Genomic DNA, 17,155 nt, shown 5'->3' with positions numbered 1-17,155 from the left:
GCATCGGCAAGGGTTCTGCTGAGACTCTGGGATTCCCCATGTACCCTGTACTCGGATTAGCCTGCGAATATTCGGTTGATTGGCTTACTTTCACTACGAAAGAGTCACGATCATTGATTACTCTCCTTCGCGTCTGCGCCGCATAGCGTCAAAGCTACTAAAACTTGCGATGCGAAAAGGCGCGCATTTCGAATTTCAATTCGCGGGAGACTAGAACTTGCTTGGTAGCTGTTGATGTACATCGCGGATCTTGTTCTTCGCTCCTGTCGTGCAAGCTACTGTTGGAATTTTTTCTAGAAATTGCAAGACAGAGTTGAAACGCAAAGCAGAACGACGGCTAGCCTAGAAGAAAGGTGCGCCTCGTTGAAAACAACGATTGAACAACTGAACTTGGCTTTGGAGCGAGCATCGTCCGGCGAAAGTGAATTCAGGAATGAGATAAACGCCCTGCAACGAAGTCTCATGGAAAGTAACGCGTCGTCTCAAAGCCAGAACGAAAAACTGAAACAGGTTGAGATACAGCTATAAGTATATTGCTTTTAGATGGTCGTAGATGGAAGAGTTCATGTGTACACTCATTGCATTCCTCCCAATTAAAACCAGCTGCAGAAACAACTATCCAACAGCGAGAACGAGCGCCGCATATTATCAGAGAGGCTGGACTCCACGCAGCAAGCAATGGCTGAGCTCAGACGCACAAATCAAACTTTAGCCGACCAGACAACCAGGCTTCAGAACGAATTGGCCAATAACGAAGTACAACGATCCGGCCTGGAATCTCAACTAAGATTGGCCAGCTGGCCTCCGGAAGGCTCATCAAACAAAGACGAAGAACTCGTAAGGCAACTCCACAGTGCACAACGAGAAAGAAGTGAACTTAAAGGAAAGGTCGATGCTTTGAACGATAAAGTGAGTCGCTCTTTCTTTTCGGATTCTATCGATTCGTTCGTTACAGAGACGTGATGGAATGATAGAATGTGAATATCAGGTATGAGTTAGAAAAGATACATTTCTGTTCGATGTTGTATTTTCACAGGTAAAAGCTCTTGAAGCAGACAAACGGAACATGGAACGACAGCTTTCATCATCTCGATCGAGCAATATCCGTAGCAAGAGTTACGAACGTCCCGAAAAGGCTCAGATGGAGTTGATGGGTTCTAACATAAGCGTGGAAAATCTGGAACAAGAGAACAGAGATCTGAGATTGAGGATTCGCAGATTGGAGACGAATCTCGCGGAAAAGGAAGCGGAGCTTATTCGGTTGCGAACGTCACATTCGCACTCCCATTCGCATTCGACGTCAGATCTAAGCAGGGATAGAAGCGGAGAGATCGAAAGATTGCGAGCAGCTCAGTTGCAGGCAGAAAAATTGCTAGAGGCCAGAGAGCAAAGCCACCGTCAACAAGTGTTGCGACTTGAAAATCAGGTATTTTTTGTGTAACGGTATTCGGATTTTTTAGTAAACATTTATCTCTTATCGTTCGGCTTTTGACGCGTCCAGATTCAATTGCTGAGAGAACAACTGAATCAGGAAATCAAACGCCGTCAACTTTACGTGCTGCGAAGTTCTCGCGCAGGGCGAGAAATGCAACAGCTTCGACAGGCTCTGGGGGATTCCTTGAGGACGGTGTCGCAGGATCCATCCTTGGACGCGGTACTCCTGGAACACGAAGCCAGGAAATTGGACTCGACTCTTTCCAGCACCGCGAGTTTGCCGCCTTCTTTGGCCTTGCCTCCGTCCTCTTCGTACGACAGAAGATCTCCGACGCCGACGCGGCTGAAATAAATCTGAAACTAATCAATAGAGGATGAATCCGAGAAGAAGGAAGGAAAAATGATAACATTTGTTCAATCAATGTGTAATGAAAATTCGGTGCCTTTGCCGAAATGCGTTGATCGAGAGGGCATTGCACAATATTTAATCATATTGTATAGCGGTACGTGTATTCTTCGTTTTGGGAACTGCTATGAGGCATTCTATGATAGTTGAGGATACATTTAGAAGTTGTTCTCTCTCGATGCTCGGTAGGCATTGCGGACCGAAGAAAGTTAGTCGATCTGAACCGGAAGGGACAGATGTAGATATATTATTACGTAGATGATCATTCAAGTTTCTTTATTATTGATGCAAATTATATAACTACATTGATTTATTTGTGTTTTGTTGTGTAACTGTGCGTCAGTCGATGTTCTCTATTCTTCGTAAATCACGCCTAAAATTTCGTTATGTGTACGTTATATACGTGGGTATACACTTATATTATATTATACATTTACAGAATTGATTTTTTTTTTATCGCTTGTTTTATTATATATTTTGCTTCCAGCATATCGACTCTGTGAAGATCAATAATAATATTATCACCGAAAATTACGCATTATGTCGTACGAAAGAGACCAGAATATTTGATCGACCTCGTTGTTCGAATTCAGAATTAATTGATTCTTTTCACATAAATCTGATATAATTTGACTGAACTGGAAAAAAATTATAGCACTGAAATTTGAAGATCTTATTTTGAGTTGATTGCAAGAAAAATTAGGAAAAATTGTTGAGTATATTTCAAATTTTACAACGTTACAAATATGTTCTTCGTATATATATTTATAAATATATATTTATATTATTTATTCGTATCAGTATAATTCACGAACTTCAATTATTTATTGTTAGATTCATTTTATAACTTGTTTTGTTATGCCTCCAGTATTATTTTTTCGATTAATTATCTAGCGGTATACGTATCGTTCATATTATTTACACAACATACACATTACATATATATATATACAATATTAATATATATTATCGTTAAGAAATTGCGAACAACCGTTTCTAAGTTAATAGCAAATAGTTTTCGAAATAATCATTTTAAAGAGTCTCTCTATCTATCTTTGCTCTCTGATCTCTGAACAATATAAATCTATACATGATACATATGTTACGGAATAATGAACAGGCTATCTTATGACAATATTCAAAGTTATTTTTTAAGTGTATTATAATATTGCCTCGTTCATGATCGATACAGTGGAAGAGGCTCTTGCAACACAGAATGTGCATACAATAAGGAAATGCTATGTTTAGTCTCGTCCCGAGACCAAACTTTATCATCTGAGGAGAGCATAAACAAATAACATGCATAGGCTTTTACAAGTTTTCAATTCAATCATTATGAGTTTGCTTGAATCAGATTCACTGATTATATAATTGGCATAGATTACCGATAGATCAAAATTGTAACTTATTATGAGTATATGTAGCCAGAAGATGTAGATGGCAGAGAATGGATTGTGTCAGTTCTTTAATATTGAGAATATTGACATCCAGTCCAGCCATATCATCTACTCAGACTTAAAACTATACCATTCGACTGTATCGGAACATGAAAAATTCACACGTTTGTTTTAAATAAGTCTACGTTTCATGTCCTTGTACAACTTTATATACCAAAATATCATATACGGCATCATGTACTATACATACAATACATAGTATAATAATATATCAATCCCATACAATTTACATCGGTGAATGATAATTTGACTTAACGTATATAAATATAAGTTTCACTCATTTTCATGAGATTCGAACGACATTTATAATTTTCACTTCATATTGAACATTGCATGAGTAGATAATAAAAATTTAACTCACAACCCGAAACTCTCTATATTTTCATGCTACAAAAATATGTCTTATTTTACAAATGGCTTGATGATCGTTGTTGTTAATATAATTATCTGTTTGATTAAGAGTCAAACGTTAACCGACGTGCAAAGAACTGAGGAGAATGAACAAATGCGGGAAAAAATGACCACCCGAATTAACCATCAGTAGCGAGTCTGAAGGAAAGAGTCAGTACGAGGTGAGAAAAGCCCCAGATCAACTTTATCTATTATTATCTTAATCGTTACTGGCACGTAACAACCTTTATCTGCGATAGGAGAAACTTGAAAGAATGCGACAAGCACTAGCGAAGTTGGAATATAAAAAACAGGGCCTCCAAGATGAATTGGGAAGAAACGAATCCCGCTCGACGAAGCTAGAGCTTCAACGCATGTCGCTGAGGGGATACTTACAACGTTTGCAAATGATACTGCAAGAAAAGGAAGGAAAATTCGGATATCGGACACAGACAATACTGGAACCGAGTGCGGAAGCATCTGATGTTTGTATCTTACACCAGGGCTTTTTTTTCCTATAGAGTCCCTGAGACTCCGTTGGATCTTGCAAATGTGCAGAGCTAGCGCTAAAATTTCGCGGTGTTCCCGCGAAATCCCCGCGATTCTTCTGCGCAAGTTCCGTGCACTTACGACGTATGTTGGTTCTCTAGGACTCCCGGTGCTCGCAGGACTTGGATTAGCCGGGAAATATCCGGTGGTTTGGCTTACTTTCACCGCATGAGAGCCACGATCGTTGATTACTCGCCTCCGCGTCTGCGCCGCATAACGTCGATGCCGTTAAAACTCGCGTCGCGATGCGAACGCTGAGGCAACGTTGCATCGCAGAATTACGAGTTAATCGACAGAGTTGTCTAATTTCGGCTGTAATTTTTCGTTGTTTTATAAAACAAGTGTTTGACAGAGATGTGACACATGATCACCAACGGGAGTACATGACATTTTAACCGAATTTAACAAAAAGTAATGTGAGGCTTATTATAAAAATTTGAAATGAGTCGCGTCGCTCGCGGGAAAGGTGTCAAAGCAAAGCAGATGGTCCGGAACACTGCAAAATCAGCGAAATCAAACTCGTCATTTTTATGGAAGATGTATAGACGGATGCCGAATTGCTCGATAAAAAAACTCGCCAAGATAACTGGTTGGAAATGGAATAGCCTCAACAAACCAGAAAAACCCGCACGCGCAATCACACAATCGTCGGGTAAATGCGCTCGTCCACATCGCAGAAGACCTGCAATTGATTTATCGCAATTGAAATCGGACGCCGTCGCCAAGGATGTTCCAACGCTAAATTCTCATTGCTGGAATGACAAGCTGTGCCGTTTGTCTCATCCACTTTTGCGTACGTCTGTAATGAATCATGTCCTCCTAGGAATCGAAGTTGTCATTAGTACACTATTGTTCAATAAATTTTTCTACAGATAAGATATCTCCTTTGATATTATCTCTGATGTTGTACTTTTAAATTTGTAGTAAAATTTTCACCTTACAATATCGCACTTGTCACCCGACCAACGGCAATCCGACTCGTACAGCTTCGTTGAATGCGCTTAAAAATTCGCTGCGAATTTTATAGAAATTGATCATTTCTTTCGGTAATCAGATGAGTAGTTCGAGTTGCAATTCGATTCTTCTTCAAGGTAACAGCACACGGTTTTTCAAACTGTACAAAACATTATCGGAATTTAGATTGACCTTTGTCGGGTGTATAATCGAATTTGAAAAGACGCGCTTTTTTCACAGCCGCATCAAACGCAGCCTCTGAAGGACGCGCGTATATTCGGTAGGTCTGGCAACATTGGAAAGTGCGCATGCGTGGATGCAGTCGTAGATGGGATCGCCATCTTTGAAGTGTATCGAATTTTTTTCTGTTGCTAACTCCGTTACAGTGTAAAATCGTCAGCAACGCGGTGCCAGAGTTTAATAATAGGTGTAATAATCGTGCGCCTGCCCGTGAAGGGAGTCAGTCAGCGATGAATCAGTCTCGGAATTTCACGTCCCTGTTGAATCCAAGTTATTTACAAAATGCGCAAAATGCCGCTGCGGCAAACGCGGCCGCCGCAGCAGCCGCTGCAGCTGCTGCTGTGTCTGCGGCTATCGCCAACGGGACTTCGTTAAGCTCCAGCAGTTCGTCCCAGAGTAGAAAGCGGGAAGCTGAAAGTGAGTAGTGAAATTCAGGAGCCTCGTTCGATTTGAATTAGCCACTAAGTTCGCGCACAGGTTACATTTCGATTCGATGATGAAAACCTGGGAGTTACATTTCACTGACTGCACGTATTTTCAATTACCCAAGAGAGCTACCCACTAACACTTATATTCCCCTTTTTTGTTTTATCCTTCTTAAACTCAGGCGATGGAAAATCAGACAAGGAGTCCAGAGAGGAACGGCGTAAGCGAAGGAAGACCAGATGGGGAGGTAGCGAACACGACAAGACATTCATTCCAGGGATGCCGACGGTTCTCCCGACTAATCTTACCCCGGAACAGGAGCAGGCTTACCTCTGTAAGTTGTGTTTTCTTGCCATGTCTTATCCGTCGTAACTCCTATAAGCTCATAGCCTCTAGGATACATTTAGGTGGTACTGTATTATTTATGCGAGGAAAAATTTTGGAGCTCGAAAAGCACTTGTTCATTTGTTTGTTTATCTCAATTATTATTTATTTATTTATTATTTTTTTTGCTTCACATTAGATGACCGTTACGATGTAAGTATGATAAATTTATTTTTGGGAAAAAAAAAAAAAGTTGGAAAAATTGTTAAACTGTATAAGATAAAAGTTATTTAGTGGTGAAGGTAAGCAGTTTTACTATTAATTATTTGATTCAAGAAAGAAAAAAAAAACAATCAATAAGGAAAATAAAAATATATATCGTTCAACGTTTGGGACGATCAAAACTTTGAAGAGAACCTTTTTACAATTTTTTTTTTTTTTTTTTGTATCTGATTTTTTCGGAGCTGTATGTTAACAACGAATACCGTTGACCTAGATTGCATATAATCTCAATCCCGTGGGTAAACCTACTTTTGAGAGAAAGCCGTTGTGATGGAATAATGTGAACAATGTGCGATGAGTCAGGATTGAACTTGGTGATACTTTTTGATAGATTTAATCTTATAGACTTATAACTCATGCTATTAACCAATTCCACTCAAGGTTTTGATTCTCAGGCTGATATCGTACGATTTATGAAAAGAACATATGTACATATATTGCTATACATTAGCAATGTATACCCTTTTGACAAATTGGCATTGTCTAACTGTTGGGGTTTCCGCCCCCTCTAACCCGTTGGTTTACAGTTCAGCTGCAGATTGAGGAAATCAGCAGGAAACTCCGTACAGGCGACCTTGGAATACCGCCAAACCCCGAAGAAAGGTTTGAACGAATCTTACGTACCAAAAAAATGACCATTACAATACCTACAGTATCGACTGCCGTCACTGAGCAGCCGCTAACTCATGGTTGTTAAAAGGTTTTTAAAATGGCTCTACATAAATTAGTCGGACCCCTGACGGCCAACTGAGAGCTGGGGGCTTGGAACCTCGAGCTCTGATGTTCACCGAAGATGAATTATGATAATATTGGTTTGCTCTAATCAATTTATCTTACTATTTCATTTTAATTGAATACTGCTACACTCTTCTAGGATACTTAACGGCAAGGAAATTTATGCCTCAAACTTTTAGAATGATGCAATTTTTTTCAATGTTATCGCTTGAGGTGGTTTCTCTTTTCCATCGATTGCGTAGCAGTATTTAATACCTAAGGGGCATTCCTGGCACCTTTTTCGTCTAGTATTTAATCTTACCCAGTACCTACTATAGCAACAGGTTACGGTTGCGGGATGAGTCGGGTGGCTGAATGCACAAGTTGCGTTTACCATTGCTTCAGACTGCTAAAGATAGGCAGGCAAAGACCTATCGCAGCTCAAGCGCAGAAATATTTACAGAAAGAAATCTCACATAGCTTATAATTGGATCAAAGTAGGCTTCAAATCAACGCCCTTGAGTGGCTATCCTTGGTAGTCCTTAGGCGATGAGTTTACCAATGAATTTCGTATTAGATTTGGATATTTGAGTGCACACCGTTCATGTAGAATTAGAAAAGTCTAAAGCAAAACAATTCCCTATCAAGAGTCAACATTTGTGACTACAAAATACCTGGCTAAAAGTATGGTATTGGCAAGGCGAGTACTATTCACTCGTCGTGCTTCTCAGGATGATTTGCATAATGAAACTTGACTTGAATGCATTGAGCCGAATTTGTAGAATTGTAAATGTCCCGTTATTCTGTGTCTAATGAATATTCATTGGCCACCTTTGTCATTATTTCGTGCGGTAACTAGACTGCCGTGATTTGCACGGCATCTGAATGAACCACTAATGATGATTACGACTTTAATGCTAAGAACCAGGTTGTACAGATAGCATACAGCAGCACATCTTTACTACTAATGAAAAATTTAATGGGCAGATTACAGGAAAAAGAAAACAATGAAAGCGTAAATGTTAATAATATAATCATTTTTACTTTACCCATCGATCTAACGTTACTTTCAGGAACACAACTTGAATTAATCTTCACAGTAATTTCTTAATCTCTTTAATTTATTCCAATAGGTTTTACTAATTCAATTTTAGCTGGACGCATTCTTGTGTATTATTGTATTATCGTTTTAGTGTTTGTATACTGTTTGAAAGTATGCAAGAAGCGTACATGCATACAGCTCTGTGACATATGACTAATTAAACAAAAATTATTATTTCCTAATAATCACAGGATTTATCTTAGCAGCTGACATCATATCCATATCTGCCGTGCACAATCGTGCAGTCTACCAGCGGCTCACTACAATATGATATAATCGATATACGCACAATAGCTAAGCCATTGTGTTTACGGTCAATTGCATTAATATTTCAATACATTGGCAGCGTGTTTCAAAGACCATATGTATTCTTACAATCGGTTATCGTGGGTCCTTTAATTATCAATTCTTTCTCATTATTTTCTTCTGTCTTCCTCTGTCTTCTGCATTTTGGGGGCAAACTAATCATGTGAAATACTATAATACGCTGCTACGTCATGAACTGGTATATAATATGAATGATGTCCAACCCATAGAAATAATTTCTCAAAGTTTCGCCTATCATTTAGTCTTTTACTGCATTGTTTTACGATATACTAACAACGCCACAGAAACAAAAGTACAATATCTAGACTTGAAGTTGTTTTTCTTTTCGTGCAAGTCATTTTCTTAAGAAATGCAATAAGAGTTGTGTGACTGCCAAATATCATCTACGCGGAAAATTTATTTTGAAGCAAACTGTGTATAAATAGGTACAAAGGGAACTACAAAGAAATTTTTGGACATTAGTCAGCGAAATGAGAGCATACACCGTATAGAATAGGCTTGTAAAGCCTACGTAACGTACAAACAAAAAATAACTGCGTTCAAAATGATGAAGTGAAAACATAGAATTGTCATCAGCTCTTCGCTATGTGAAGTTGAAGTTTTTTCATGCATTCAGAGAAAATTCCTTACAACTAGCTTTCTATAATTAAAAATCATAAAAGTGAGAATCAAGTTTTAGGTAGAGTGAGATTAGAAAGTCAGGTCGCTTGTACGCTAGTACCATCTCCCTATGTCCCAGGTACTGATCTATGATTACTTTTTTTTTCAGGTCCCCATCTCCGGAGCCGATTTACAGTAGCGATGGTAAGCGCTTGAACACCCGCGAATATCGAACTCGACGAAAATTGGAGGAGGAAAGGCACAATCTTATTCAGAAGATACTGAAAATTAATCCTGAGTTCAAACCGCCACCAGATTACAAGTGAGATTTAAAAAAATCCTGTAATCAATTCACCGTTCGATTGAAACTTCGTGTCATCAAAATACTATAATTTGAAAACTCGATTACTTATACATCCTGATGGAATTAAGAATGATTGTAATTTATAGTCTAACTTTATTCATTACAGGCCACCAATAATCCGTGTACATGATAAAGTTATGATTCCACAAGAGGAGCATCCGGACATAAACTTTGTCGGTTTGCTTATTGGACCACGTGGGAATACTTTGAAATGTACGTAATTTTGTTTATGCTAAACTTGTGTCATGACTGCAGTGAATTTATTTGGTACAGAGTAGCTGAATTTTTTTTCCTATTCCATCCTTTTACAGCAATGGAAAAAGAAACCGGCGCCAAGATTATTATTCGTGGAAAGGGTTCAGTGAAAGAAGGTAAAGTTGGTAGAAAAGATGGTCAGCCTTTGCCAGGAGAGGACGAACCGTTGCATGCGTACATTACTGCGAACAATCTTGATGCTGTGAAGAAAGCAGTTGAAAGGGTGTGTATGCCTCTAATGAAAACCAAACGAAACCATCCCAATATTTAATCTATACTCCAGAAAAATACACAAGTGTATCGTTGTTGTTAGATTCATGAAATAATTAGACAAGGAGTTGAAGTACCTGAGGGCCAGAACGATTTACGTCGCAATCAATTACGCGAATTAGCATTACTGAATGGAACACTTCGAGAGAATGACGGACCTCGATGTACGAACTGTGGCGCAAGCGACCACAAATCTTGGCTGGTAAGTATATCACCACTCTTCGTCTTCTGGTCCGCTGCAGAAGCTCTAATCTTTATTATCTTGCAACTTATTTCCAGTGTCCTGACAAACCCAATGTTACCAATAACATCGTATGCTCGAGTTGCGGAGGCGCAGGACATATAGCGCGAGATTGTCGATCAAAACGACCTGGTCAAGGCGGTCCAGCAGCTGCTGGAATGACTGGAATCACCCCAGGTGGCGATAAAGCAAAGATTGATGAGGAATACATGTCACTAATGGCTGAGCTCGGCGAGGGTCCACCCCCAGATCGATCCAAGGGACATCAACGCTCCCAAAACACAAATTATCCGGGTCTATTCGATAGGTAAGTCGTCGACTCCCTGACTTGACCAGAATTATGTTACTGATATTCTTCACAATATTAGCTATAAAAATTGATACTTCTTTCAGGCAACAAGCGCCTCGTGCTTTGATGGCAGCTCCGGCACATCCACCGCCGCAGATGATGCAAGGCGGTCCAATGATGCCTCCACCAGGCATGGCGCCGCCTCCCTGGACCCAGAACGATGTGAACAGCATGAATGGTATGAATATGCAGTGGCAACCTCCGGTCAGCATGCCTCCGCCTCCAGGTGTGATGCAGCCGCCACCTCCGCCCCCCGGCTCAACCACGCAACCCAATATTCCACCGTTGATGCCGTGGATGACTGCAAACAACCAGCCTCCACCACCCGGCCAAATGCCACCAAGCCAAATGCCCCCGGGAATGGGAGGAATGCCACCGTGGCAACAAGGGCAACAAAGTCCGATGCGTCCTCCGCCTCCTGGAACAGCTCCACCTCCTGGATATCCGGGATGGCAACAGCAAACCCTGAGCGGATGGCCGCCAGCAGCCCCTGTACCTCCGCCACCTCAGCAACCGGCACCTGCACCGCCGGGTATCGATTTGAACAGCTTACCGACATTGTTGGCGCAACCCCCGCCGCCACCTCCGCCAACCAGTTAGTGCAAAACTGAGTCGAACCACGAAATTTAATTTTGAATTACCACTTAGGTGTAACAGCCAAAAGGGTAAGTTAAATTTGCTACTTCGTTCAGTGTGAGAAATTAAGGTTTCGATAACGTCGGTTGGGTGTCCATGCCGATCGAGATGTGGCTGAAATTCGTCTTTTCTTCGTTTTCTTACGTTGTTTCACGTGAGTCATCTTATTTTTGAAACACGTATTCTCAGAATGTGTATCACAATTTACGAGATATCATGGAGTAGACACTGAATAACACAAATCAGCCGATGAAATTTATCATTTTTATTGTGTGAAAAACGTTATCTTGTTTTTTCCAGTAGTAAGCGTCCCTTAAAATTTAATTATTCAATGTTAGTTATTTAGATTTGTTAGATACAATCTAATTAATTGACAAATGTTTTTTTTCATCACTTTGAGCGATCATCCGTCTGTGTACAACAGAACCACTTGAAAATTGATTCGGACCTCACCTGATAGGAACGATGTTTTGTAACATTATTTCTCTTGAATAGATCCAAAGACAAACAGTCAAGCATGTGAGTGTTTTTATATACTGTACGTCAACATCTGTTGGCTGTTTAGAAAAAATTTTGCACGGGGTTTTTGTCTACAATGTGAAAAGCCTCGAATGACGTTCGAAAATTTGGAACAATTTTCTATATTATAAATATAATTTTTGTTTGTGGATTTCACAACAGCAATAGTATAAATTATCATATACTCAAACAGTATATGTAAGTATATACATACAAAGCACGATACAGAATCAAAAAATGATGCAAGAAAAAGAAACAAGAAATTTAACAAAAGGTTAATTTACTAAGTAAAACATAATCACTTCTTTAATTAGCGCATGCGTATATAATAGTTAATAAGTAACTATATTCATCAACCTGCGCAGATTTCTAATTATTTTATTCACTATAAATCTTCCTAATTTAACAAAACTTTTACGTGGAATGAAATGTCATTTGGGTTATTATCAGTGTATTGTACTGCATATGTCAAATATTACTGAAAAATAAAATTATCAATAATAAAGGTATAATTCTGACGAATGGGACGAGCATAGTCGCATAATTGAACCAGTCGTATGGAATTTAGGCGTACTACTTGTCCATCCTATGTATTGCCATAGAGAAGACTGCGCGCTTTGCGCACAGTGTTGAAGCTGTGACAAAACAAAGAACGACAGCTGCAGGCATTTTCTCTCACTCTAATCGGTGACTTGGCAGGGGCAACACATAGGACTTATACACGTAGCCTCCCCACCTTGCGACTGCTCCCCACTCTTGCGCACCCTGCGCAAGGGTTCTTGGGTAATTTGAAATTCTTAATTATATCATGCTGCAAACATTAGTTTTGAATCTTGATACATTCTATTAATCATCGACACGTATGATGTTTTTGAATGAGTATATCTCTTCCATATGATGTATTGGCTTTCTGGGACGTATTGGACGACCCGAGCGACTAAACTGATAACGAATGGACAAACTGTAGCGACTTGGCCCAATTCATCACGCCGACTTTCGGCGCACGCGCGTTCGTTTCACCGCTCGGTTCAGACGGGTAGGAACCTCCGATGCGACGCTTTGCATCGACGTCAGTTCAGCAGCTTTAGCAATTAGCTAGCCAAAGATGAAATAAATAGGTCGTGATGTGATCAGGTGACTTTGGCGTAGTGCGAAGAGTTGATGGACAGACAATCGCGAATTAATATTAAATCGAAGTCGATATCCGTCTGCACGGAGGAACGATGGAGGAAATATTTCAAAACGGGAATTACGACGATAGACTAGGAAATAACATCTCAACAATAACAACAACAGCCAACATGACTACATCAGAGGAAATAATACGGAAAGAGGTAAATACGCATCGATGATTTTTAGTATAATATCACGGGGTGGAAGAAGATTGAGAGACGCGTCCTAGGTACAGTGTCTATTTGTAATTTCTAAACATTATTCCTACATATGATTACAGTTCGATCTGCTCTACATATTTAAGAGAGGGAGAATCAAAAATAGGTAACGCGATAATTCTAACGGCAGAAGATAATTCAAATACTCTAGTCGCACCCTGACATGTGTACAAACAATATTATCATGTATACTTCGCCTGTTGACTTTCTACTATAATCAGCAAAGTCCTCCTCCTGTTATGTTGACCTAGTGACCCATCTCTCCAATCAATTTTACTCAACTCTGATTTGAACACGAGTTTTATAATAAAGTAAATAAAATATTTTCAGTAAATAACGTGGGAGTAACTGAAAAATCTCAATATCAAAGAGTTTTAACATTCTTCCTTTGGATCCCGATTCAATAACATTTGCTAAAAAACTTTGTGAGCATTAGATCATCGATAAATAATATTACTCTAATTCGCCATTTCAGGATTGTCTTCTTGATCATATGGAAATCGTGATAGTGGAGGCAGAAAAGCGTGCCAACGGAGCTTTAAATCTCAGAGAATTTTACACGGTTTATTTGGTGGAAACCAAGTGAGTGGGTCTTGTTATTCTAAACAAGTATATTGATTTCAGCCTGAGATTTTACCGCACTAATGATACATCGTGTGTGTTTCAGAGTAACCGATCCAGATTTCAAAGGCGCTCTGACACGACTTAGTTCGTTATGGAGACGCTACACCGAATTTGAATTGTTACGTGCTTACCTGGAGGTATCTTATCCTTACATAGTGTTGCCTGCGCTGCCTGAGAAGAAGGTACTTTATGGATGGCAAAAGGTAGCTTCAGATACGTTCGATCCTGACTTTGTCGATCGCCGTAGAGCTGGACTTGAGGTAAGGATGTAGACTGTAGATTATGTTTGCTTAATAAATTATTTAAATATATACTATATTTCCCGCTGCTTACTGCCTACAGAATTTCCTGTTGCGTGTTGCTTCACATCCAGTGTTATCACACGACGAACACTTCATGGGTTTCTTGCAGCAGGAAAACGATTGGCGAGAGAGTATCAAGGAAACTGGTAAGTATAAAGTTGGCTAAACTTTTGTGCCACTGATAAAGATAGCAGCTGAGTTTTTCAGGTCTATTTTAATCAGGATACATAATTGTAGCACGAATTTTTCTAGCCTTGCATAGTGTGATACGGTTCTTTCTTTCTTCTAGGCTATCTGCATCTAGCAGAATCCAAGCTAAAAGCTCTTAGCGTAGCTGTGAGACTGAAAAAACCTGATAAACGATTTGAAACAATAAAAAACTACGGAATTGAATTACAGGTAAGGGGGTACAGAAAGATTCATTGTTTATTCAACCTTTCCGCGATCATGTCCCGAATTTATCCACCATTCATCATTTCAGAGCAATTTATGCAACCTACTTAGAGTTCGAGCACGTCTGGTTGAAAAGCAATATGGACTGTACAAATTACACGCTAATTATGGACGTGTGTTCAGCGAGTGGAGTGCTATAGAGAAAGAAATGGGCGATGGTCTGCAGGTACTTTATTTATCCTTGCTTCTCCTCACTTCATCGGTATTTAATACCTTATCCTGAATGATTTTTACAGAAATCTGGACATTACTTAGACTCCATAGCCGCGAGTATTGACACAGCTCTAGAGGAGGAGGAACTCATCGCAGACCAATTGAAGGAGTGGTTATTTGGGGCTTCTGCACTACAGGCAGTCGTCAGACGAAGAGAAGCTTTGCAACTGGTTAGCGATGAGACCTACGATTCTCTCACCGCGACTTGTGAGCATAAGGATAAATTGCAGCAAGGTATACGAAAATCTCTAAGAATAAACATCTAATTCTCAACAATTTATTACACGCATTGTTACATCGTTTACAGGTAAAACTGGGCTCATATCCCGTCTGTTCGGGTCTGTGGATACAGAAGAGGTGCGTGAGCTGAAGGTTCACCAGCTGGAGCAGAGAATTAATCAAAGTGAAACAGCTGTGAAACAGGCGAACGAAGACTTGGAGTGAGTTAAGCTCTTTTGACTTTCATTAATATCTTGACGGTTGCAATGTTATCGGTTGGGACGTTGATAACGGTCGACACTTTATTTCCAGATCTTTCTCCATCAAAGCAATGGTGGATATAGAAAGATTCCAGCACCAGAAAGTACTAGATTTGAAGGAAACTCTCGCTGCATATTGTGTTCTACAGTTTAAGTTAGCTAGAAAGGTAATAAAAGCTGTACTTTTGTTCTGTTGTTTTTGGCGTTGCAGTCTTGTTCGAAATAAAATGAAAATAAACTAACATTTGATATTTTCAGGGTCTTCAAACTTGGCAACATATCAAAGATTGCCTTGAGAGTATTCCTTAAGCTATTCAAAGCACATCCTGCAAGTACAATATCTCTTTATCAAGTGCAACATCACAAAACAACCTTAATCGTTCCATGTCACCCGATGTACATCTACATTCCTGCATTTATAAGCTCTCCTGACGTTTGATGTTCTAAGGTTATTTAAATATTCTTATTTAATAGATATTAGTTTGTGCATAATACATAATGAGCACAGCGTATACGCGTTGTGTATAAATACCTGAAAGACGAGCAGCACCGTTTAGTATTTATATGTACCTACATCTATATATTTAAAACAAAAAACATATATATATTTATGAATATAGATATATACGTGTATATATATATTCTATTGTTCGGCAAAGTTTAAGTAAAAGCGTCTGCGTAATTTGACGCAAAATTTGCTTTAAAAATTTAATAAACTTCGCATATGTACGTACAACGTTCCTACGCTTGAATCAAATTATTCAACGAGTTTTCGTTCCTTCATAAAATACTGAATCACAGTATAACTTTTTGTTAACGATCAATCATGCTAAACTTCCGGTTATGACGTGTTCGCACGATCCGCGAAAATATTTAAATAACATCTTGCCGGAGATTTGTTATGATTAAAATGGAAGTCATGCGATTTTCCAATAATACTTATCGACTTAAGTATGATCGAGGCAAAAGTTTCGGATGGAGTTTTGCCTGAGATTATTTCGCGCCGCTTTCTACCGCAAGTGTGAAAGTTCAAACGACGTAGGATGAGGTGAAATTTTTGCACAATGATTTTCAAACTTCTACCTAGTCGACCGAGCTTTGATATAAGCTTAATCCGTTGACCTAGAGTATTTCTCTAATCAAGTTTTTTTTTTTTGCTTCACACAAGCTCTAAATTCCCAATTTACATTTTATAAACTTTGAAAAGAAATTTATCCTCTCAACACGCAAGAATAATTATTTTAATGCAAAAATTCACCAATAATTTATCCTCAGTCTGTAACGAATATCGGGGAATAGAATTATTCAGATTTTTATTAACAATAGAAAATTTTCTAAACCTTAAATCGTAACAATCGTAACGCGAGGCTTGTTACGCCTCTCACACATTAATTATCCAAAGTCAACGAGGCTGCTGACACGTTCCTGCTTTGATAAAAAATATCACGTGCCCACTGTTTGTGAGCTAGTATATGAAAGTGATGGATCGTTCGTCCTACAAACGTTTCCGCGAGATTTGGTTCAACAATTTCGCAACAAAAAATTACATGTAATTGATCGGTTCGCAAAGCGTGCGTCATTTTTTAGAATAGAATTAATTAATCACGTGTGCAATTTTAGTATCTTCTTTTTCGTTGTGTACCGTGATTGTCGTATTAATTTTGTGACGTGATAATATCTCGCCTTAATCTGGGAAATATATTTTTCACGAGGAAAAAAAATCTCGGAAAAATCGGAATCGCTGATCCGGCCGAATGATGTGCGTTAATTTTCGCATTGACGTATCACAGAAGCGTCGGTAAAGCAGAAAACTTCCGAGACGCAAAATTTCCTAAACGTTTCCCGGCTCGAATA

The 17,155-nt window shown here is 39.2% G+C and overlaps 4 protein-coding genes across 8 annotated transcripts in view; all 4 read left to right on the top strand.

The window, feature by feature from the left end:
* The window catches only part of LOC124186751 (rootletin), a 31,684-nt gene extending 29,211 nt beyond the window's left edge, over nucleotides 1–2,473 (top strand). For all 4 annotated transcript variants that reach the window (XM_046578723.1, XM_046578705.1, XM_046578716.1 and 1 more), the window contains 4 exons: nucleotides 298–510; nucleotides 604–909; nucleotides 1,037–1,426; nucleotides 1,502–2,473. In XM_046578723.1, the coding sequence (XP_046434679.1) occupies nucleotides 298–510; nucleotides 604–909; nucleotides 1,037–1,426; nucleotides 1,502–1,786 (1,194 nt within the window). In that variant the 3' untranslated portion in view covers nucleotides 1,787–2,473. The remainder of the gene's footprint in view (nucleotides 1–297; nucleotides 511–603; nucleotides 910–1,036; nucleotides 1,427–1,501) is intronic.
* Nucleotides 2,474–4,411: 1,938 nt separating this feature from the next.
* LOC124186790 (splicing factor 1-like) lies at nucleotides 4,412–12,692 on the top strand. Of its 2 annotated transcripts, none has more exons than XM_046578805.1 (9): nucleotides 4,412–4,611; nucleotides 6,038–6,190; nucleotides 6,990–7,065; nucleotides 9,375–9,527; nucleotides 9,676–9,782; nucleotides 9,881–10,047; nucleotides 10,138–10,296; nucleotides 10,374–10,642; nucleotides 10,729–12,692. In XM_046578805.1, exons 1-9 carry the CDS (start codon nucleotides 4,482–4,484, stop codon nucleotides 11,282–11,284), a joined length of 1,770 nt encoding a protein of 589 aa, XP_046434761.1. In that variant the 5' UTR covers nucleotides 4,412–4,481; the 3' UTR covers nucleotides 11,285–12,692. The 2 variants fall into 2 exon arrangements, with proteins under 2 accessions (XP_046434761.1, XP_046434752.1); XM_046578796.1 differs by lacking the exon at nucleotides 4,412–4,611 and adding an exon at nucleotides 5,519–5,847.
* A 133-nt stretch (nucleotides 12,693–12,825) lies between these two features.
* LOC124186812 (sorting nexin-4-like) lies at nucleotides 12,826–16,044 on the top strand. Its single transcript, XM_046578840.1, has 10 exons — nucleotides 12,826–13,173; nucleotides 13,706–13,812; nucleotides 13,898–14,114; nucleotides 14,197–14,302; nucleotides 14,446–14,555; nucleotides 14,638–14,775; nucleotides 14,846–15,056; nucleotides 15,130–15,262; nucleotides 15,354–15,468; nucleotides 15,560–16,044. Exons 1-10 carry the CDS (start codon nucleotides 13,063–13,065, stop codon nucleotides 15,608–15,610), a joined length of 1,299 nt encoding a protein of 432 aa, XP_046434796.1. The 5' UTR covers nucleotides 12,826–13,062; the 3' UTR covers nucleotides 15,611–16,044.
* Nucleotides 15,617–17,155, top strand: part of LOC124186763 (pyrokinin-1 receptor-like) — a 33,497-nt gene continuing 31,958 nt past the window's right edge. The window contains exon 1 of the mRNA XM_046578747.1: nucleotides 15,617–15,749. The gene's annotated coding sequence lies outside the window, so the exon portion shown is untranslated. The remainder of the gene's footprint in view (nucleotides 15,750–17,155) is intronic.

This window comes from Neodiprion fabricii, chromosome 1 (assembly GCF_021155785.1).
Source record: "Neodiprion fabricii isolate iyNeoFabr1 chromosome 1, iyNeoFabr1.1, whole genome shotgun sequence".
Lineage (NCBI taxonomy): Eukaryota > Metazoa > Arthropoda > Insecta > Hymenoptera > Diprionidae > Neodiprion > Neodiprion fabricii.
The sequence above is the reverse complement of the archived record's forward strand: the minus strand, read 5'-3'. Positions and strand labels throughout refer to the sequence as shown.